This window comes from Colobus angolensis, unplaced genomic scaffold (genome assembly GCF_000951035.1).
Source record: "Colobus angolensis palliatus isolate OR3802 unplaced genomic scaffold, Cang.pa_1.0 Scaffold198, whole genome shotgun sequence".
NCBI classification, from domain to species: domain Eukaryota; kingdom Metazoa; phylum Chordata; class Mammalia; order Primates; family Cercopithecidae; genus Colobus; species Colobus angolensis.
Genome location: NW_012115132.1, coordinates 1,632,854 through 1,657,357, shown reverse-complemented (window position 1 = coordinate 1,657,357; position 24,504 = coordinate 1,632,854). Strand labels below are relative to the sequence as shown.

The following is a 24,504-nucleotide window of genomic DNA, read 5'->3' as shown; positions in this document are numbered from 1 at the left end:
AGGGTTTTGCCATGTTGGCCAGGCTGGTCTCGAACTCCTGACCTTGTGATCTGCCCGCCTTGGCCTCCCAAAGTGCTGGAATTACAGGTGTGCACCACCCCTGCCCCCTTTACCATTTTTCATTGTGTCTACTTGATTCTTCTCTCTTTTCTTCTTTATTAGTCTGGCTAGTGGTCTATTTTTTTTTTTAATCTTTTCAAAAAACCAGCTCCTGGATTCACTGATTTTTCGAAGGGCTTTTCATGTCTCTGTCTCTTTCAATTCTGCTCTGATCTTAGTTGTTTCTTGTCTTCTGCTAGCTTTTGAATTTATTTGCTCTTGCTTCTCTAGTTCTTTAAACTGTGATGTTAGGGTGTTGATTTTAGATCTTTCCAGCTTTCTTCTGTAGGCATTTAGTGCTATAAGTTTCCCTCTAAACACTGCTTTAGCTGTGTTCCAGAGATTCTTGTACGTTGTGTCTTTGTTCTCGTTGGTTCCAAAGAACATATTCTTTTCTGCCTTGAATTTGTTATTTACCCAGTAGTCATTCAGGAGCAGGTTGTTCATTTTCCATGTAGTTGTGCAGTTTTGAGTGAGTTTCTTAATCCTGAGTTCTAATTTGATTGCACTGTGGTCTGAGAGACTGTTTGTTATGATTTGCATTCTTTTGCATTTGGTGAGGAGTGTTTTACTTCCAATTACATGGTGAATTTTAGAATAAGTGCGATGTGGTGCTAAGAAGAATGTATATTCTGTTGATTTGGAATGGAGAGTTCTATAGATGTCTGTTAGGTCATCTTGGTCCAAGTCCTGAGTTCAAGTCCTGGATATTCTTGGTAATTTTCTGTCTCATTTGTCTGTCTAATATTGAGAGTGGGGTGTTAAAGTCTCCCAATATTATTGTGTGGGAGTCTAAGTCTCTTTGTAGGTTTCTAAGAACTTGCTTTATGAATCTGGGTACTCCTGTGTTGGATGCATATATATTTAGGATAGTTAGCTCTTCTTGTTGCGTTGATCCCTTTACCATTATGTAATGGCCTTCGATCTTTGTTGGCTTAAAGTCTGTTTTATCAGAGACTAGGATTGCAACCCCTGCTTTTTCTTTTTCTTTTTCTTTTTTTTTTTTTTTGCTTTCCATTTGCTTGGTAAATATTCCTCCTTCCCTTTAATTTGAGTCTGTGTGTCTTTGCATGTGAGATGGGTCTTCTGAATACAGCACAGCAATGGGTCTTGACTTTTATCCAATTTGCCAGTCTGTCTTTTATTGGGGCATTTAGCCCATTTACATTTAAGGTTAATATTGTTATGTGTGAATTTGACCCTGTCATTATGATGCTAGCTGATTATTTTGCCCGTTAGTTGATGCAGTTTCTTCATAGTGTCAATGGTCTTTACAATTTGGTATGTTTTTGCAGTGGCTAGTACTGGTTTTTCCTTTCCATATTTAGTACTTCCTTCAGGACCTCTTGTAAGGCAGGCCTGGGGGTGGCAGAATCCCTCAGCATTTGCTTGTCTGTAAAGGATTTTATTTCTCTCTCACTTATGAAGCTTAGTTTGGCTGGATGTGAAATTCTAGGTTGAAAATTCTTTTCTTTAAGAATGTTGAATGTTGGCCCCCACTCTCTTCTGACTTGTAGAGTTTCTGCAGAGAGATCTGCTGTTAGTCTGATGGGCTTCCCTTTGTGGGTAGCCGACCTTTCTCTCTGGCTGCCCTTAACATTTTTTCCTTCATTTCAGCCTTGGTGAATCTGATGATTGGGGTTGCTCTTCTCAAGGAGTATCTTTGTGATGTCTGTATTTCCTGAATTTGAACACTGGCCTGTCTTGCTAGGTTGGGGAAGTTCTCCTGGATAATATCCTGAAGTGTGTCTTCCAACTTGGTTCCATTCTCCCTGTCACTTTCAGGTACACCAATCAAATGCAGATTTGGTCTCTTCACATTGTCCCATATTTCTCGGAGGCTTTGTTCGTTCCTTTTCATTATGTTTTCTCTAATCTTGTCTTCACACTTTATTTCGTTAAGTTGATCTTCAATCTCTGATATCCTTTCTTTCACTTGATCAATTTGGCTATTTATACCTATGTATGCTTCACGAAGTTCTTATGTTGTTTTTTTCAGCTCCATCAGGTCATTTATGTTCTTCTCTATACTGATTATTCTAGTTAGCAGTTCCTGTAATGTTTTATAAAGGTTCTTAGCTTCCTTGCATTAGGTTAGAAGGTGCTCTTTTAGCTCGGAGGAGTTTGTTATTACCCACCTTCTGAAGCCTGCTTCTGTCAATTCATTAAACTCATTCTCCGTCCAGTTTTGTTCCCTTGCTGGGGGAATTGTGATCCTTTGGAGGAGAAGGGGCATTTGAAATTTTCAGCCTTTTTGTGTTGTTTTTTTTTCTCATCTTCATGGATTTGTCCACTTTTGGTCTTTGATGCTGGTGATCTTTGGATGGGGTTTGAGTGGTCTTCCCTTTTGTTGATGTTGATGCTATTGCTTCCTGTTTTTTAGTTTTCCTTCTAACAGTCAGACCCCTCTGCTGCATGTCTGCTGGAGTTTGCTGGAGGTCCACTCCAGACCCTGTGTGCCTGGGTATCACCAGTGGAGGCTGTAGAACAGCAAAGATTGCTGCCTGCTCCTTCCTCTGGAAGCTTCATTCCAGAGGGGCACCTGTCAGATGCCAGCTGGAGATCTCCTGTATGAGGTGTCTGTCGACTCCTGCTAGGAGATGTCTCCCCATCAGGAGGCATGGGGTTCAGAGTCCCACTTGAGGAGGCAGTCTGTCCCTTAGCAGAGTTCAAGCACTGTGCTGGGAGGTCCACTGCTCTTTTCAGAGTCATCAGGCAGGAACATTTAAGTCTGCTGAAGCTGCGCCCACAGCCACCCCTTCCCCCAGGTGCTCTGTCCCAGGGAGATGAGAGTTTTATCTATAAGCCCCTGACTAGGGCTGCTGCCTTTCGTTTAGAGATTCCCTGCCCAGAGACGAGGAATCTAGAAAGGTAGTCTGGCTACAGTGGTTTTGTGGCACTGCGGTAGGCTCTGCCCAGTCCAAACTTCCAGGCAGCTTTGTTTACACTGTGAGGGGAAAACTGCCTACTCAAGCCTTACTAATGGCAGACGCCCCTCCCGCCACCAAGCTCGAGCATCCCAGGTTGACTTCAGACTGCTGTCCTGGCAGCGAGAATTTCAAGATGGTGGATCTTAGCTTGTTGGGCTTTGTGGGGGTCGGATCTGCTGAGCAAGACCACTGGGCTCCCTTGTTTCAGTCCCCTTTCCAGGGGAGTAAATGGTTCTGTCTCACTGGCATTCCAGGCATCACTGGGGTATGAAAATAAATTCTTGCAGCTAGCTCGGTGTCTGCCCAGATGGCCACCCAGCTTTGTGCTTGAAACCCAGGGCCCTGGTGGTATAGGCACCCAAGGGAATCTTCTGGTCTGCAGGTTGCAAAGACCATGGGAAAAGCATAGTATCTGGGCTGGATAGCTCTCTCCCTCACAGCATGGTCCTTCATGGCTTCCCTTGGCCTAGGGGAGGGGGAGTTCCCCAATCCCCTGTGCTTCCCGGGTGAGGCGATGTCCCACTCTGCTTATGCTCACCCTCCATGGGCTGCACCTACTGTCTAACCAGTCCCAATGAGATGAACTGGGTACCTCAGTTGGAAATACAGAAATCACCTGCCTTCTGCATTGGTCTCACTGGGAGCTGCAGACCAGAGCTGTTCCTATTTGGTCATCTTGCCCGGGCACCAAAATCAGTGATACACTCTTAATCATGGCCTGGTACGCTTTTAATCATGGCCTTCCCATGTATTCTAAATTTACACTGTATCATTATAATTCCTTTTAGTCTAGAACCTGAAAATTCTTTCTTATACATGTTTCTGATCAAACCAGGTAACTCCAGTATGCATGCAGAAGAATTTTTCTTTTGAGTTATAAAATATGTTTATTTAGCTCATTACTTGCATTTCTTGCCCTGTGCTGCATTATTTCTGACACTCTGGGAAAGAAGTCTACAAGATTTATTATTGCTCAAGTATAACATTATCATTCCTTTGCCTTCCTCTCTCAAAAAGGCTTCAATGGGAAGTTATTTTTTATTTATGTGCTTATACAAACAACTATTTGAGCCCAAAATCCTTTAAGGAAAGTACTTCATTTCTGACTAATGGAGGAAATATTACAGGACATAGTGATAGACCACACCTACTGTGAATAGCCAGAAGGCCATTATACTGTTCTGGGAGTACTTTTGAAAAGTTAATGGATTCTTGAACAAAATAGGTTGAATTACAAATTCACTCAGACCATACAAATCAAATGGTTCATGATTGGCAAATTAAAAAAAATAAAATAAAATTTTGGTTAGGAATGGTAATTAAATATATAAGTTGTGATATTTTATTTTCTGTGTTATTTTTCTCATATTGTAATTTAGTTCCTAAAAATGAGCCCATGAAAACTTCCCAGAGTGAGAGGCTTTATTTTATTTTATTTTTGGTTTGTTTGCTTTTTGTTTTTTACTCTTTCTAAGAAATACATTAAGCTTCTTAGTGAATTATTCCTGTTCATTTGGAAAGAATAACAATTTAATCTCATGCATGCACTCGTAAGCTATGCAAGGTAAAATAATAATAATATTTACTTTGGGTTGTCTCTAGATAATTTTTCCTTTTCTACTTTCTTTCATTTCACACTGTTTATTTTTGAAATAGTTGGACACCTAGATGAAGGGAAAAAAAGATCAAAAGTCTTAAACACTCTGACCCAGTTAAACAAACCTTTGGTAAAAATGAAAAATATTGATAAATTTGGTGGTGCTTATTTGCTGCACAAAACTGTTTTTTTTCTCTTTCTCTCTTTTGCTAGACAGAAGAACCTACTGTAGAATTCTTTAAGTATCAAGCTCCTTTAGAGGATTTTAATTAAGTAGGATATGTGCACACTTGATTTACAGGCACCCTCTCAGGGACTCACCTGAGGGTTCTTTGAAAATTTATATCAGTGTTTTATGAACTGTTACTGCAATACAAATGCAATGTATTATGACTGGAGACAGAAAGTGGACTGCATGTAAATTTAGATTATGAAACTAAGGTGGACAGGCAGAGGCACATCTGTATTAAAGTCCAAGGGTCTTGAAATCACATGGGCCAAATGACATCTTAAAATAATAACATATGGCACAGAAAGACAGATGGCTAAGACATATTATGAAAGCAAGAAAGGAAATGTGTCAAGATAAGAGGAATACCAAACCTTCCTTAACTCTCAAGGCTGATTAAATTTACACAAAGAAATGATAAGCTTGTGTATTGAAGTTGGACAGTAGTGTATGTATATGTTATACACTGTGTACTATAACATCATAGACCGAAGTTCAGCTTAAATATATGTAAAACAAAGGGAATTTAATTTACGTTTCCAGTTGAGGTAAATGAAGTGTTTCTATATGTTCTAGATATAATTATACCTATCAAATATTTCTAGATTAAAAAAAATCTTTGAATTCTTAGAAATAAAATTGTAGTACCTGTCACATATTTTGTAAGGATTGACTTTCAACTCTGTCTTGGAATGTGGAGGAGTGGCAATGACATTGGTATACATTTTGTTTTCAGGATAGGAAGGTCTCTCATTTATTTTAAAAGGCTAGTCAGGATTTCAGAATTTTCTAGAGCCTAAGTATAAAAATCTGTAGCTCTAACCTGAATTCTGGGTTGCAGGAATATGTCTAGAGGAAGAATACTCAAAGTGTGACTCAGTCTGCTACGTGACTACATGATAAGTTCAGATATTAAGATTAACATTTTAGAAACCTTGATAGCCATTTGACATTACTGCAACAACCTGAGAACATGATCACTTTTCTAACCACTTGGTTTTATCGTATTTTACAAATACTGGTCTGCAATGGATGGGAATTAAAATGACACCACCACCACCACCACCACCTAGTCCTTCACCACAGAGAGTTTGAGAATCACTGTGTAGAACTGAACTTCATAAGATGGGAGCACAGCAAGATACAGGGAATCCTCTTTCTACTGCAGGAACAGCTGGTTGGATGTGGTCCAGGTTGCTCTGAAAAGCTTTGGGTGATATTAGGGCCAGACCTGAAAATCCATTTCTGAAAAAAATAAAAGCATGGAGCTCACTAGTTATATTTGCATCCCACCTGACCATGGACATTTTTTACAGAATTGTTTTATAAATAAAACCAGCATCTGTTCTGACCTGCAGCATTTGTTTTTAGTAGGAGCACATTTTTTTACTTTGCTTTGTCCAAACAAGCAGAGGTCAGGCAAGAGGAACTTTGCATACCCAAGAGGAGATTGCTTTTTACTCTTGAGAATGAGTATCAATAAGGTAAGAAAGTTCAAGTGGTGCAGTCATGTGGAGTAGAGGACAAAGGCCCAGACAAGATTCTTGGGGTTTCGGAATGGCTCTTTTACCCAATAGCCCTATGGACCTCACTTTTCTCATCTGTGAAATGAGTGTGACGATACCCCATATTTCAAAAGGAGGTAGTGAAGATTAAGTGAATTATAGATTGAGAATTCCTAATCCTAAAATTCAAAATCTGAAATGCTCCAAAATCCAAAACGTTTTGAACACTGACATGATGCTACAAGTGGAAAATTTCACATAGAAGTAATTAACACAAACTTTGTTTTATGCACAAAATTATTAAAAATATTGTATAAAATTACCTTCAGGTTATGTATATAAAGTATATATGAAATGTAAATGGTGTGTTTAGACTTGGGTCTAATCCCCAAGATACCTCCTTATGCATCTACAAATATTCCTGAATCTAACAAAATCTCAAATCCAAAACACTTCTGGTCTCAAGCATTTCTGATAAGGTTTACTCAGTCTGCATATGCTATATCAGAATGCTTACAGCAGCACCTGGCACATAATAATTGCTAGGTAAGGGAGACCTCTTACTATAAATCACAGCAACTACTCCTGGCAAGCTAATGAGTCTTCTAAAACAGTCACACTGCTTTTTAGTATTCCATGAACTAAAATTTAATTGGTCAATTCCAAGACCGTGTGCTTCTCAGTTTGAAAGAAGACATTATTTAACATCAACATGGGTGGTTTGCTAGATGGACAGATTGAAATGAATGCCCAGGCTCTGCTTCAGCTGGGTTACATTTAAGAGAAACACCCTGAGGGAAGCTATGTTGATGGAGTAATACAAGTCAGGGCAACCTCAATCCTTCTCTTACCCTTTCTTAGTGCTAGGGCCGTCTAACTCATTCTGGAATAAAGCAGAGCTCCTTTGTAAATATCTCCTTCTCAGGACCCCGAGTCCACACATCAATTCAGACCTGTGCATTTCAATGGCCCTTTCCGATGAGGAGCAAAATCATATTAATCTCACATAAAATCACCTAATTTAGAATTCCTTGCTTCATATTTAAAATATTGCTTTTAAAGCTTAGCAATATCTTAGCAACAGCTGCTTCTGGGTTCAACTCGAGGCTTTCTAGGGCTTATTCCATGATTTATAGGTTCCTTCCTTCATCCAGAAGGAGACAGCATCGCCCTTTGCCTGCTGGCATTTTACCCAGCACTTGAAAAGTAACTCCAGCTGTCCTGGTCTTGTGACTCCCTTAAACCCGTTTGAGTCAGTTCTTACATCCTAGCACTTTTCTAGCCATGATTAAGTTCTTTAAATGGCCCGGTGATGGGTCAGCTCCTCACTCCTGGAGCACAGACAGAAAGTTTTGTGGTTTTAGCACTGAGAACATGTGGCTTTTCTGGTCCAGACGATTCTTTTCGAGGTGGCAGAGTTCACACAGCCGCCACATGGCGCCCTGCACTCACTTGTGCGATGTCAAACCCACTGCTCCTTTTCTTTTTTGTGGGGACAGCCTTTTAGACACAGAGTGATGGTGATTCTAGATTGAGGAAGACAACTCCTTTCAGAAATAAAAAAGCCGCACCATTTTTTAGTGTTGCTGGTAAATATGCTTCAGCTCAAGAAAACTTGGCTTTAATGTGTGGTTCTGTTGCTTTTGGCTAGGGTCCATCCTTTTTAACTGAAAGAAGAAAATGCTGGGGTCTGATTATCTCTGAAGCAGGAAAGAATGGAAGGCTGACTTTGCAAGGGGATACTTAAGTAAAACAAAAAATGATAAGCAGCAGGCTGGATTATAGAATGAACTCTCCCAATCCATAAACACCTGCTATCTAAACAGGCCATTATTCTCTCTTCTGGATACTTTACAAATGCCAAGAAGATGTTGAGAGAAGAATATTCCTTAGAGCTTAAGAGCATCAAATTTAAACCTTCTGTATTAGTGATTATAAACTAAGGGTTACTATGATGGGAATTTCAGGGAGAAATGCTTTTGCACGAATGCCCTTTCTTTTCTCCTCACTCTCAAAGCACATCTGTTTGCTTTTGATTGTTTCAAAATGTGTAAAGTTGTGCTTCATTAGCAAATCAGTAGAAACAGGTCTCACTAAGACTGTGGTCCTTTGCTTTTTTGTTCAGGTTATGGTGCCTGGAAGCCAGAACAATCTCCTTCTGAAGCCTCTGCTTCCTGATACTGAATACAAAGTCACAGTGACTCCCATCTACACAGATGGAGAAGGTGTCAGTGTCTCTGCTCCTGGGAAAACCTGTAAGTGAAGCTTTCTCCCTTTGGATATAAGCTGACTTGTCCCTTGTAATGCACCCTGAAAGATACAATAGATTGCAGTGAAGAAACTAAAAGATTTGGAAACAGGAAATCTGTCTGCATCCTGTCTTTACATATACAAGCTATGTGACTTTGAGCAAATTGCTTAAATGTTCTGGGCTGCAGTTTCCTTTTCTGTGGAAGTGAAGACTTGAAAAACCACTAGATCTTTCTCTTCCAGAGTTTAATTCATCAAGGTCCTGTTGATTCATGAAAATGTATTCTGAGTGCCTAATTTCTCTTCACCTAACAGGTGTGCTCTAGTCCAAGCCACACTCTCTCTTTTATTTTTGTTTTATTTAATTAATTTACTTTTATTTCCATAGGTTTTTGGGGAACAGGTGGTATTTGGTTACATGAGTAATTTCTTTAGTGGTGATTTGTGAGATTTTGGTGCACTCATCACCCGAGCGGTATACACTGAACCCAACTGGTAGTCTCTTATCCCTCATCCCCTTCCCACCCGATCCCCTGGAGTCCCCAAAGTCCATTGTATCCTTCTTATGCCTTTGCATCTTCATAGTTTAGCTCCCACTTATAAGCGAGAACATACGATGTTTGGTTTTCCATTTCTGAGTTACTTCACTTAAAATAAGTCTCCAGTCTCATCTGGGTTGCTGAAAATGCCATTAATTCATTCCCTTTTATGCAAGCCACACTCTCTCTCATCCAGATGAGTGTCCTAGCCTCCTGTGAGGTCTTCCTGCTTCTACTCATGCCATCTCCTATTCTTCTCATAGCAGCTTGAGGAGGTTTTCAGCAGGTAAATGATCTGCACCTCTGTTCTAAGCCTCCCAATGGCTTCTCATTGTACCCAGGATAAAATCCTATGTCCTTCTGTGCCTTACAGAGATGAACCTACCACCTAGATCCTGCTGATCTCTTTGTTCTCCCCTCCTGGCCATTTCCCCAGTCATACCTCCCCTTCTGCCCTCCACTGGACTCTTTGAAGTTGTTCCTGCCCTAGGCCCCATGCCCTAGCAATTCCTTCTACATGGAATATGCTTTCCCAGATGTTTGCATGTCAGAATTTTTCTGGTCATCCTGGTCTAAGCTCAACATCACCTCCTCAGATTTTTCTGGCCACCCCATGCAAAGTAGCCCCCACTGTCTATGATATTATCATTTTTTGTTTGTTGCTTTTGGTCATATCATGGCACTAATTACTCTCTGGTGTTTTCTTATTTATTCATGTATTTGCTCACTGTCTGTCTCCCATCCCTGGAAGGTAAGCACCATGAGAGCCTGGGGCCTCATCAATACTGTTCACTTCTGCATGCCAAGCTCCTATGGTGCTGGGTGGCACAGAGGAGGCGTCATGCAACGCTTGTTTAAGAAGGATTGACCATGGTCCTCAAATGAGAAAGATGCACAAAAACCCTTGATTAAAGCATTACAGAGTCTTAGTTGTCTTCATTATTGACTGATTGTCTATTCTTGCATAAAGACTGCTCTAGAACTTAATGGCTTCAAACAGTGACCATTTTTTAAATCACATCTCACAATTGTGTGGGTCAGGAAATTGGGCAGGACTTGCTGGGAAATTCTGCTCCACATGGGATTGATCCATGTCACCTGGTGGTATTCGTTTGAGGGTTGAGCTGGTGTGGAGAGTACAGGACAACTTTACCCACATGTCTGGCATCTTGGTGGGGGTGGCAAGCAGCCTGGACCCAGCTGAGTCCCTCTCTCTCTCCATTAGTCTCAGAGCTTCTCCATGTGGTCTTTCCAGCAAAGCAGTCTTATTTCTTACATGTCATCTCAGGACTATAACAGCAAGAGTTCCAAGAGGCACAAAATGGAAACTGCTAGTGTGTCTTCTGCTGCAGTCTATTTATTGGTCAAGGTAGTCATAGAACCCACCCAGATTCAAAGAAACAGTCATAGCCCCACCTGTCAATGGAAGGAGGGTCAAAAACTCTGTGACCATCTTTATCCATCATAATTACCAAATGGTGACATGTGGTTAGGTTCAAAATGGTGTCAAGGGCTGAATTCTGTACCTGGGCACTGAAGTGTGGAGTTTTCAACTAAGTTTGTGAAAATCATTAAAATTGTGAAGCCCAGAGTCCTGATTCTACTCAGCTAGGCAAATAGATATCATCTCCTCATTTAACAGTGCTGGCATCACTCCCTCCTCCCACACTTATGCCGTGTGCCTCCACCCAGACTCCCACTAAGCCTGCACATTTTGCTAAACATCACCCAGAGTATTGTGAGTCCTCAGAGCTGCTATAGTTGTTTCCTCAGGGGACATGAGGAAGGAAAGAAAGAAAACAGAAGAGTAGAGCTATAGGGAGATTTCAAACTTTTCACTCCACCTTTACCACTATATTGGCATCTTGATTTGGTTTATGCACTGGAATTTCTAGCATATGTTGGTATGTTGCTGCTAAATAAATGTTTGAAAACCAAAACCACAGACTTAAGCAACAATTAAAGAAGACATCAAGTAGTATTTTACCTAGCAAGGTAAATACTTGCTATTATTTATTTATCTTTAAATAAAAACTATTTAAAGATTATTAGTATGAAAATAGGGCCTAAATCTTATTACAGAAATGCCATTACATCTTAACAATCTCTATATAGTAAAATTATTTTGAAGTATTTGTGGATGATCTAAACATGATTAAGCAGTGGCCAACACAACTTAAGTTTTATTAACAACAAAATGATAATGACAGAATGCATACAAATTTATAATAGTCCTCCATATAAATGACTATAATGTTTTGATTAAAAAATGGATAAGTAATAATATAAAACTTCAAGCAATATAGGAAATATGAAGATGAAAGCAAAAAAAAAATCAGAAACTTACCTCTGAGAATAATCACCATTAACATTCTATGAACATGCCCCCAATATTGCTGTTCACATATACTTAGTGGAACAGAGTGGCGTGGAGACAGACATTTCTAATAAACATGACTGAGTTCAATTATACCTAAAATTAACTGATGAAAGGGGAATGAAAATAACAATGAAAGACTTCTACATTTCAGATAAAAGTGTTTTGTCCCAAAAGCAGTTATTTCCCATATATTTAATATTGAAGGCCAGGCGTGGTGGCTCACACCTGTAATCCCAGCACTTTGGGAGGCCAAAGCGGGCGGATCATGAGGTCAGGAGATCAAGACCATCTTGGCTAACACGATGAAACCCCGTCTCTACTAAAAATACAAAAAATTAGCCAGATGTGGTGGCACGTGCCTGTAGTCCCAGCTACTTGGGAGGCTAAGGCCAGATAATTGCTTGAATCCAGGAGGTGGAGGTTGCAGTGAGTGGGGATCGTGCCACTGCACTCCAGCCTGGGTGAAGGAGTGAGACTCTGTCTCAAAAAAAACCAAAAACAAAAACAAACAAACAAACAAAAACAACCACAGACTCTCAAAGGCTTCTCATTGTGTGTTTCAGTGTACTTTCACTTTTAAATACTTTTAATTTTGTGGGAAGATGTCTTATATTTTGGTGGCAACAGTGTGGGACATACAGAAGGAAATTACAGTGAATCCCTGTTTTTCCTTTTCTTTTCTGCTCAGTGCCATCCTCAGGGCCCCAGAACTTGCGGGTGTCCGAGGAATGGTACAACCGGTTGCGCATTACGTGGGACCCCCCGTCTTCCCCGGTGAAAGGCTATAGAATTGTGTACAAACCTGTCAGTGGTAAGTAAGGCTTTGTAAATAATATTGATGCCATGAGTAGTCACTTAAAATGTCTTTTAAGATAAATTGTTTTCTTATAACACTTTATGTTTAGTTGTATTTTTTAAAGAAGTAGGGAGAAACTCTTACTTGTTTTGGAAAAATAAAGTGTTTTAGTATGGTTAGTGATAAGGTAGATATTATCAGGATGATGAAGCTATGACATGACATAGAAAACTACTGGGCACATCAATTAGAAGAATATATATTGGGTATATACTTGACCTAATCATACCCTAGACCAGGAATCAATCTAAGGAGACCTTGACTTTATAGGAAGCTTTTATGCTCAATGAAGATATAAGTTCTAAACATTTGGAATTTCAGATTTCAAAGTTCTCCTCTACCTCTTACTTCTTGGATTAGTTGGAAAAATTTCATTTACCAACTTCTTAATCTCCTCAGTTTAGAAATGATATGGGGGTGGGGGGAGCTCATCACAGTAGTAAAATGCTTTTCCACCAGTCGCTTAGCCACCTCCATAAGAGGATCCCTCTCACCTCTACCTCCCACATCATTGTATCTTGAAGGCATGAAAATGATCCAAGTAGAAAGCAATCGCACCCTTGGTCTGTACGCCTGTGAAGAGGAGACCGTGTGCACCAGCACCTCTTACAGTGCCATCTCCCCATTCTTAGCAATCTCATGAAGTTTAAACAGGAGACTAGAATTGATGTTATTAGGGTCTTCTCAGTTTTCTAGACCTGGGCCTGCAGTGCTCTAGTTATTCAGCAGAAAGGACATCTCTAATCATTTTTCTTAATTTGGCAGGAAAATTTTAAAAACATTCTTAGGGTCATTAAAACATTTTCTGCTGTCTGGGTGTGGTGGCTCATGCCTATATTCTCAGCCCTTTGGGAGGCTGAGGAGGGTGGATTGCTTGAGTCCAGGAGTTTGAGACCAGCCTGGGCAACATAATGTGACCCTGTCTCTACAAAAAATACAAAAATTAGCCAGGTGTGGTGGCATGCACCCATAGTCCCAGCTACCTCGGAGGTTGAGGTGGGAAAATTGCCTGAGCCCGATAAGTCAAGGCTACAGTGAGCTGTGATCACACCACTCCAGCCTGGGCAACAGAGCAAGACCCTGTCTCAAAAAATAAAAATAAAATGTATGCCCTTTCTGCCTTCAAAAACTCCATTAGTCTCAATTTTTCATCTGAGATGTGGTTCTCGCCCCATATCAATTTTCAGACTTTTCTATTGTGTCCCATTATCTATGTGCTGTTGTCTTCAGGCCCATGAGACTCAAATACTCCCACCTCTAGTTTCTCCAGACAAGCATCCTTATAACCAGGAAAATAAAATAGTAAGACTAGAACATGGATGCACGAGCCTGCTCCAGGCTCATTGTTTGGGATGCATCACCAGTGTTTTTGTCTCTTTGCTTTAGGCCTGAAGCATGCGTTAATTTGTAAGACAACCTTGCTTAATTTGTTCTTTGGATCATTTTACAAATATTGATCAGACTTTCTAAGCACAAAAAGTTTTATTTTAGGCCAGTGGTTCTCAGTTGATATCATTTGCCCCCCAACGGAGACATTTTTTATTGTTACAACTGGTGAGGGAGGACTTGCTCCTGGAATCTAATGGGTACTGCTAAACATGCTACCATTGACAGTACTCCTCTGCCCCAGAATAAAGAATTTTTCAGTTCAAAATACCAATAGTGCTGAGGCTGAGAAATCCTGTTTTAGGTCAACTGGGAGAAATATACATGTATGGTCATTTGCATTGTACGTGTGGGGCATGGGACCATCACTATTGAGTTAACACATACATAGAGAAACATGTAAATGTATTGTTGGAAGGGGCCTTCTGGAGGAAAGTGATGAGTATTTTGAGAACGTGTCACTAACTCAAAGCTGTTAAAGAATGAGCATGCATGGGAAGAGGCAGGAGGTAAATAAATTTGTATAGGCTTTAGCAACGAATGTTTTTAAGGCTTCATTAAAGACCCCATTAGATTGAAGAAGAGGTGAAAACATAAAGGTCTGAAAATGCTAGCTAATCAAGGGCCTTGGAATAAGACCATAATCTTATTAAACATCCTAAAAGGTATTAAACATCCTAAAAGGAGTAGATAAAACTAAAGTGGTAACATTGATGCTGGTTCACAATGTGGCAAGGTTTGGCCTAGTCTCCATGATAAAATTTGCTATGACTGCTGCTTGCGTACCTGCTGGGAACAAAGTTGGTTACCTTAGAAGGGACAATTGAGAATTATTTCTTTAATTGGACAAATTCCTCAATTGCCTATCATGGCATAGTACATAACAATATAGCACATGGTAGACTATGAGGTGGACCAACTTCTTTGAATAAGCACAAGGATAAAACTATATTTGGGGAAAGGACTAGGTCCCTAAAAATAACCTTTAGTGCAGCAGTTTTTAGAGCTAGATGAGACCAGATTGAAACCTCAACCCTGCTGTCTGGATTCTGTGTAATCCTAGGCAACTGAAAAGCAGTCAAGTGAGTACAGTTTGATCTAAGAGTGCTTCTATTTTCCCATATTTTGTTGTAACTAAAATATATCCTCTTTCTTCTTTAGTTCCTGGTCCAACACTGGAAACGTTTGTGGGAGCTGACATTAACACCATTCTTATCACAAACCTCCTCAGTGGAATGGATTACAATGTGAAGATATTTGCCTCCCAGGCCTCAGGCTTCAGCGACGCCCTGACAGGCATGGTGAAAACATGTAAGAGCCATCTACAGTGGCCTCAACCGTACATGGGTTTTGCTTTGTTTTTTGAGATGGAATCTCTCTCTGTCGCCCAGGCTGCAGTGTGGTGGTGTGATCTCGGCTCACTGCAACATCCGCCTCCAGGGTTCAAGTAATTCTCCTGCCTCAGCCTCTCGAGTAGCTGGGATTACAGGCACATGCCACCACGCCCAGTTAATTTTCATATTTTTAGTAGAGATGGGGTTTCACCATGTTAGCCAGGATGGTCTCCATCTCTTGACCTCGTGATTCAACCTCCTCAGCCTCCCAAGCACACGGGATTTTGCTGTTTTGTTTTCACGGTAACTTGTCACTCAACCCCTGCTTCCATTTGGTCATTCATTTTTCTTTTCCTCCATGTTGCCCTTTTTGGATGGTGTTTCAGGGAAAGAAAGGTGTGCTGTATATTCGGGGTAGTTCGGAGTCCTGGTTGACAGGCGGGATGTTAGTACTTGGCTTTCAAATAGGCTTGATGATTGCAGATAGGATTTCCTTCTGGAAAATCTGTGTTGGCATTTTTCAAATTAAGTGAAGTTTTCCAAACAACCTGTAGCCCGAGATGACCAGTGTCAAAGTTGGAGCAGGAGGAGGTTTGTCTTTTCTCAGAGGGGTCACTCCACCCCCTTGCACATGCACACATGCCATCCATCAAAAGTACATGCCATCCCATTCTCAGCACTTCCTTCTCTACTCCTTTGAGGGTTTTCATGTTGTCTGCACACCATCTGGGACTTCTCATTGACGTACACCACTCCCAGACACCCACGCATTAATCAGTGTTTTCCAAATTCCAGCATGTATGTTCCATATTCCTGAAGTTTGTTATACCTCCGCATGACCTGTTTGTTTATTTGAATTGACTTACAGTTTTTGACCTAAATACTTTTCAAAATCCATGTAATTACCCTAAACAGAAAATCAGTATTTTTATTTTTTAATATATTAAAAAAAATTTCTGCTCTACTAGATTTTTAGTTAAATATTCTAAATTTTCATAGATACCCTAGAGATTTCCATATGAATCCTTAGTTTATTACAGTCTACCTTAAATTACTGCTTTTTGGCTTAAGAATTTTTTAACAATGTATAATACCTTCTTCCTTTTTGCTACTCTTTTTCTATCTGTTTTGTAATTCTATTGTTATAAACCCCTCAAGATATTGTTGTTGTTTCAAATACTCACTATTCTTTCATTTTTTTCTAGCTTTATTGAAGTATAATTGGCAAATAAAAATTGTATATATTCAAGGTGTAGATACACAGATCAGCAATCTTCAGTGTGATGATTTATGTTTACAATGTGTAATGATCACCACAATCAAATAATTTTGATACATTTTATTTTCTTTTTTGATAGTCAAATGACATCATTTTTTAAAATTTTATTTATTTTAAAAACTTCAATATCTCTTGGGGTACAAGGGGTTTTTGGTTACATGGATAAATTCTCTAGTGGTGAATTCTGAGATTTTACTGCACCCGACACTGGAGCACTGTATACTGTCCCCAATCCATACTCTTTTATCCCTTACCCGCCTTCCAAACCTCCCCCTTTAGTTCCCAAAGTCCATTGTATCACTCAAGATTTTTAATCACATTTTAAAATACACATTAAAGATAACACATAAGTGACCAAAATACAAGTGGTTTGGCTATGTGCTAATAAAAATAGTCCTGAGTGCAATCAACAACACATGCTCCACTCTTGAGATCGTGGTCACGTTATTATCGAAAGAATAAGCCTCAAATCTGCTACTTGTTAGCGTGGCCTTGGGCAAATTGCTTAACTTCCCTCAGTCCAGGCTTTTTCAATTCTAAAATGAAGATAATAATAACCATTGTTCAGGCAAATTGTGAGGATCACAGAGAAAAAATGTATGTAGCGCGCTTATCATGTGGCAAATATTCAATGAATAACCACTATTATTATTGTAATGATTGGGCTTTATGCCCTTGGCCTATATCTTACCCTCATCCCTAATAAATAATTAATCTAATCAATACTGTCAGGCAAAAGTGGGCCATATATTAAGCCAGACCCCAGCGCCCCCCGATTGCAGGTAGGGCCAGCACTTTTACAGAAGAAGTGTCCTGAATTCTCTGTCATGGAATATCTTGAGACCTTAAAGGCTAGCTAGTGAATAAATGTATCTTAAAGGAAATAGTCTCCATCTTCAACAGACCTAGGAAGCCTTTGACTGTGGTTCTGATCTTGTGCTTGGCTGTTGATGTGACACTGTTGTGGCTTCACTAATGAAACCTCCAAGTATTTCCTCTGTTTTGCTCCTGTAGCAACCTCACAGCCTTCCGTAGTTACACCACAGCACCCCCTATAGTTGGGATTACAAGCATGCGCCACCATGCCTGGCTAATTTTCTGTTTTTAGTAAAGACAGGGTTTCACCATGTTGGTCAAGCTGGTCTTGAACTGCTGACCTCAGGTGATCCACCTGACTTGGCCTCTCAAAGTGCTGGGATTACAGAAGTGAGCCACCATGCCCAGCACTATGATTTTTTATTGGTCTCTCTTCTCCCCAGTCTTTCTTGTCTTTTTCCATCCCCTTTTCTCTGCTCCCTCTTCAATTTTGTTTCCTCTTTCTTCTCTCCCTTAATAAATATACTGAGCATTCCAAACATATTTTAAAAGACTGAGATTGTTGAATTGTTTTACATTCTTGCCCTTAAAATATAAATTAAGTGGGCTTATTATTTATTCTCTTTCTCCCAAGCAAAAGAAAACCTCCCACAATGGCAAACAAATTAATATAAGGTATTTAAAAAATATTTTGTGTGGTTATATAAATCATTAACATTGATAAAAGTTATGTAAATCAGGGCCGGGTGCAGTGGCTCACGCCTGTAATCCCAGCGCTTTGGGAGGCTGAGGCAGGTGGATCACATGAGGTTAGGAATTTGAGAACAGCCTGGCCAACAAGGCGAAACCCCGCCTCTACTAAAAATACAAAATGTAGTCGGGTGTGGTGGTGGGCGCCTGTAATCCCAGCTACTCAGGAAGCTGAGGCAGGAGAATCGCCTGTACCCGGGAGGTGGAGGTTGCAGTGAGCTGAGATTGTGCTACTGTACTCCAGCCAGCGTGACAAGAGCAAGACTCCATCTCAAAAAACAAAACAAAAAAAGTTATATAAATCAATTAACATTCATGTCATTTGTTTTTGTTAGGGGAAAGAGAGATTGTTTAATTGGCTTTAGGAAAAAAGTCTTCTTTTATTCTGTAACAGAAAGGAACAGTGTAAATGTATAAATTGTAGTTAAACAAGATTATTTTTACCACCTTGAAAAGATAATTTCAAGGTATTTTTATTTTGTGAGTAAGCTAAGAGAGAGAGAATAATAGAAAATGATATGAATGGAAGTCAGAGGTCATTAGGAAAAGTAAATATGTTGATTTTCTGCTTGAATCCAAATGATAAGCACTGGCTACCTACTTTTCTATTGTCTTGTAGAAACAATATTTTATTGCCTCCCCAGACAACCATGTTTGCATATCACAGTGTCTAAGATTAATAGGAACCTATGTATTTTTAAAATAATTTGTGTTATCTGTGTAAAATCTTTTATTTTTAAATTTCAACAGTGTTTATTCAATCGTGTTTTGAAGACCAGTCCTTGTAAAACTGCTCCCGTTTGCAGAACACTTCCATTTTGACTATTTCACTCTTCTCTTTTTAAGCCATGGCTGCCTCATTGGTTGATAAGTACATACTGTATTTACTTTTTTATTATACAAGTATTCCGTGTTTATTGTGTAATATTTAGAAAACACAAGTATATAAAGGGGATAAGATTGAAAATTACCCAAAATTTCATCATCGTTTGCATCTGGTCTTTTTGCTATGACTATATACTTCCTCTTCTATTTAAAATGCAGACAGGACCAGGTATGGTGGCTCACACCTGTAATCCCAGCACTTTGGGAGGCTGAGGTAGGCAGATGGCTTGAGCTCAGGAGTTTGAGACCAGCCTGAGCAACATGGCGAAACACTGCCTCTACAAAAAAAAAAAAAATTAGCTGCGTGTAATGGCACATGCCTGTGATCCCAACTACTCGGAAGGCTGAGGTGGGAGGATTGCTGGAGCCCAGGAGGTCAAGGTTACAGTGAGCTGAGATCATGCCATTGCACTCCAGCCTGGGCTACAGAGCAAGACCCCGTCTCAAAACAAACAAACAACAAACAAATAAGAAACATAGCAGACAGACCACATCATGCATAATGTTTTGCAATCTGTTTTCTCAAGTCATAAAACATTTATCTTTTGTACACTAACTCATTGTAAATTGATGGATTTCCCAGCTCTGAGTATGCAGCTTTGAATGAAAATTGTTCCAGAAGTTAATTTCAGATTCAGGGATGTTTGTGGTGTTGTCTGCAGTGTAATACAGTTATGTTTCCGTTTCATTCCAGTGTACTTGGGTGTTACAAATCTCCAAGCCAAACACGTTGAAATGACCAGCTTGTGTGCCCACTGGCAGGTACATCGCCATGCCACAGCCTATAGGGTTGTTATAGAATCCCTCCAGGGTAAGTACAATCCATCACTTATGTTTTTGTCAAGCATTTGTGTATTTGGTTCTTTGCACACCGCTGTGTACAACACACAAATGGCAACAGCCCTCTTGTCGAGGAAGCAATTTGTACTGGTCAGTCATGCTGCATATAGAGTCTGACTGGTTGGGTAAGCGAATTACTAACCCTCTGCAAACCTCCCTTTTCCTTATCTGGTAATGGGTATAACCATAGTACTGATTTTTTAGAGTTCTGTGAAGGTAAAACTGAGATATTCCACATGAAGCATTTGCAACAGTGCTTTGTGCACTGAAAGGACCCCAAAAATGTTAGCAGCCAGATAGCCAAGACTAGCATACATTAAAATTATATTGTGCTCTAATTTGGGTAATCACTCTCTAGGGATCAAGTTTAAATTTAATGTTTTTCTTAGTGTTTCTTTTTCTTTTAGGGATAACTGGTGAACAACAAACCCTCATTACAGAGATTTAACGTATTTATACCATCATGAACAAGTTCTTCAGCGTTACAGTTCTCACATACATCCCCAATTTGGGACTTTGTTCCAAAGCTGAAACAGTAAAAATGTCTCACTGTCTTCATTAAAAATATTGAGAACAACAACAAATGCCTGATTCCCCAAAAATGAGTATCTAGAGCCGGTTTATCATCTTTTCCCAATATCAGCATGGACACTATTCAGAAGATGAATCAAATAATATACTTAATCAGATTTATAGAAACAATAGAAAAGATATGTCTTGTTATTTTATGGGATTATAGGAGATGCTAAAGAATCCCAAATGATTTTTTAAAATCTTCCAAACCTGGGAGTAAAATTGTTAAAAATGTAGCCTATTCTTTCTGGATAAATGATCTTGGTTTCCCCCTTTCCGAAAAGCAAGATGACCTAATTATTTCTAGTCCAGATAAGATTGGGTTTAGTAGCCCATATTCCTGACTATAGCTACATTCAAAATCCGTAAATCCCATTTTTGATACAATCCATAAAGTGGAAAGCATACTTTAGGAGAGCACTGAGAGCATTTGGAAATATGTCCCTTGTAGAATAAGAACCGAGATAGGTGGAACATACTAGAAGAAATTCCTGCCAATCCCAGGCAAGATATCATCACGATGGACATGCGGCACCACTGCTTCCTTAAATCCCTCTATATGATGTAAGGATCCTTCCAGCCTGACACTGGCTTGACATTTGGGAGTGGTATTAATCTGGAATAAACATTGAGGGAGAGAAAGTCAGGATAAGTCACATGGATTTTGTGGTTGTGTTAAATATGATTGATGGGATGCCAGAAGTAGATAAAGCACAGGCAGCAATTTGAGAAACAACTATGAAATCTGGAGGAGTTATGTTTCCTATATTTCTATAAGTCACACTTTAATATAGAAGGGTTGACATTTAGTGGTATTTGCTAAGCCTAAGAAAAAATGCTAAGTATAATAATAATCACCCTCCCAAACTAACCCACAATTCTTTTACGTGATTTATCCTTTTATATGATTTAGGAAATTGAAATGAAGGGACATGGGTTCCTTTGGATGTTTGTTGCCTTTCATAAAAATTTATAACTATATATGTTGACACAACAATGTATAAAAACTGGCTTTATCAATGGAATCAGTAATATTCGTAGCTTTTTAAATTAAATGCTTTTAGTTTAGCATATTTGCAAAGCAGCCTTGAGAGTTTTATCAGAGGATGTGATTGATTTGTCTGATAATACTGATCTGGTCATCTAAAACCACAATAAGCTCTTTCTGAAGCCAAGATTTTTACTTGCAAGCAAATGAGTCCACATTTGCTTTTTATCTTCAAGTTAAGTGAACTTGTACTCCCTCAGTATTATTTTCAGGCTGCCAGAAATGTTTTCAGCTGAACCTTTATGGTCTTAATTGAACAAGAATGAACAAAAGTATTGTTCAGTTTACTTCTCATCAACATTTGTTGCTGAGAGATTAGATTTATAAAAAAAATTAGCCCACCTCTCATTCACCCAATTGTCTTACTAAATATTATTTATCAGCTGGACGGCAAGATTCTAATTGACAACTTGAAAAGGAATGTTTGATGGAGGAGTGAGTGTGTGAAGGTGGCAATAGGAAATGTGTTTAGATATTTTAACTCACACAATTCAGAGCAAGGAATAGTCTTTCTACTCTAGAACGGAGAAGAATTAGGTTGAGTTTCATTATCTTACAGAGGAATGTGATCACCATCCTGATTCACTACCTTTAAAGGACTTGTGGTAAGATGCCTATTCTTCCATGGGCAGATGAGTCTCAGACCCTCAGGTGTTTTGACTGTAATATTGGCTACATATGCTGTCTCTGTGGAAATTTCAGTCTTTCTATCCGAGGCAAAGGAGATACTAGGAATAAATGAGACCCAGTTTCCCTATGTGTTGGAGTAAAGCTTTATCCCAGTTGACCTCTTTCTGAATGCCTCGGTCAAATCCTTACAGTTTGATGGGTAATTTTTTCCAGTTTTTTTCCACATATTTTTTCATAGCTTGAGCATGTGCATTTTTATTCTGAGATTAAATCAGTGATGAAGTCTCCACTGTAACCACAACCGCTGGTCAACTTTCTTCTCTGGGCTTCAGCTTCTGTAAAATTATTTCATTTGCGTCTATTAACTGAGGCAATAACTGGAAATTTGCAAGGTTTTATAAGTAGAATAGCCACACTGTATCATTCAGGCTTGTTTATTAATATTCACAGAAATCTAGATAAACTTAAGCCAAAGGGTCAATGTATTGGCTAGTATACTAAGAAGTCCAAAAGTCTCTGGCTTCAGGCACATCTGGACCTAGGTGTTCAATGTTTTAGAGATAAAGTCTTGCTCCTTCTTGTATTCTGCTTTCCTCTGCCTTCATTTTCAGTCAGGCTCAGTGAGTCAGATCCAGAATTACATTCTCCCAGCTTCCACCTTTAACAGTCTTGGTGAAAAGAGAGCTTCTCTTTCTCAATAGTTCCAACAGAAGTCCAGGAACTGAGTCATATTGGCCTGGTTTGGGTCACATGCCTCTAAATCTGTCATTGAGTGCAAGGGCATGAAATAAACTGTCTGTTTGGACTGAGTTGCCTTCCACCCCTGTATCTGGTGGTGGTGGCAGGAGGTGGGGGTGTTATTCAATCCTCCCCAAACCATAAAGACCAAGAGTGTAGAGGAATGGATGCAAAGAAAGAGATTTCAGATACAAGACAGGCAAAAGCAACAGATGTCCTTTACCCATGTAAATATTATGACATTTTTATGGCCAAGAAATAAAAGATTACCAGAAGGACAAGGTCTTCTCAGGAAAGACTGAAACAAAATCTGCTTTTGACTCAGTCATCCATTTGCCAAATTAAATGATAGATTTTTGGTTAATTCTAGGACAGTCCAAAGTGAGAGATTTTTGGTTGGTCTTGGGTAATTCAGAGCCCTGTGAGATCCTCCATTAGTTCTGCAGATGCTCTGGGATTTTATCCCTCTCTTCAGCTGTTTTTGAGTTGCCTTGGCACCTAAGGTTGCCTTCAAATTCATTTATTTATTAATATATGCCACATAGGCCCAAATGCTTTATTCCCACCCTAATCCCCACAGCTTGATGAACTTCTTTGTAACCTGCTTAGATCAGGGTTCAGAGGATTGTCCCACTTGTCCTTATTTAGGTGCTGAGATGTCAGCTTTGCAGTATTATTTATTGAAAAGGATAGAGAATTGCAGCATAATGGAGAGCCTACCTTACCAAAGACCAGGTCCACAAAAAAACACCATATGGAACAAAACCTATGATCAAAATTAAACTTTTTGGAGCAGTGACATTATGATATTCTTTGTTTGTGGAGCTCAATAACTACTTGTAGGACATTTTGGTAAGTCAAGCTGGTGGCGTTATTATCAGCATGATTATAATCTGGAGAATGGATTTAGTCTTGCTTCCTAAGAATAGTGTGCAAATAAAAAAAAAAAAACAGATTTTTTCCCTCTGTTTCAAAAAGTAAAATTAACTTCCTGCTTTTGGCATGAGGGGTTGAGGAAATTAGTCACCATTTGGTCAGTTTGAATGTTTTCCTTAAGGCAAAGCCAATAGGCCTGAATTGCATATGCCAAAAGCAACATGGATACACCCCCATTCATGGAACCCCTCTTTGTTAGTATTGGGAACCAAATTGATACTGTTTGCCATTAGTCTTATAGTGCTTGTTCCAGTTTTCCAATGTTTATAGCTGTATTATTTTAGCAGTAAGATCTACTTATATTCTATTTTCAAGAGTCTTTAAAGTACATGGGTTTCTACATGAAATAGGAAATGTGACAGAAAAGCGCATTTCTGGAACTGACTCATGGAGAGTCCTTGGAAGGTTTGTGGAGGTAGATCAGTGTGATCCATGCATAACATTCAGGAAATGTTTGTATTACAGGTGGCCCACAGAAGCTTTTAGGAGGCTCTAACGGATAGCTAAGGGTCAAACAAAACAAAACAAAACAAAACAAAACAGAAAAACAGTTGTTGTGGGATTCTGAGCCTGGAAACCACAGACTAAACTTGGACCTAAGCAAAACAAAACACTGAGTTCACTGAATTTTACTATCAAACCCATTTCACATAATTTATAATCTCACAAACACTTTAACAATTTTTAAATGTTATCATTTTTCATAATATATGAACAAGAAATGATTAAAGTTGACAGTATTTTACTTTGAACAAAGATATTAATAAAAATTCCATTATAAAGTTCACTTCTGAAACTCTCTAATATTCACAATATATAAAAATAAATTTAAAATTCTATTTAACAAATGGCTTCAATTCAATTATATTTTTAAAAGTCTATATTTGTCCATAGACAAAATTTA

General features: G+C 39.2%; 1 protein-coding gene across 1 annotated transcript in view; it reads left to right on the top strand.

Annotated features, from left to right (window-relative positions):
• The window catches only part of COL14A1 (collagen, type XIV, alpha 1), a 255,503-nt gene that overhangs the window by 105,738 nt on the left and 125,261 nt on the right, over window positions 1-24,504 (top strand). The window contains exons 20-23 of the mRNA XM_011941061.1: window positions 8,486-8,615; window positions 12,218-12,340; window positions 14,933-15,082; window positions 19,530-19,646. Coding sequence (XP_011796451.1) covers window positions 8,486-8,615; window positions 12,218-12,340; window positions 14,933-15,082; window positions 19,530-19,646 — 520 coding nt within the window. The remainder of the gene's footprint in view (window positions 1-8,485; window positions 8,616-12,217; window positions 12,341-14,932; window positions 15,083-19,529; window positions 19,647-24,504) is intronic.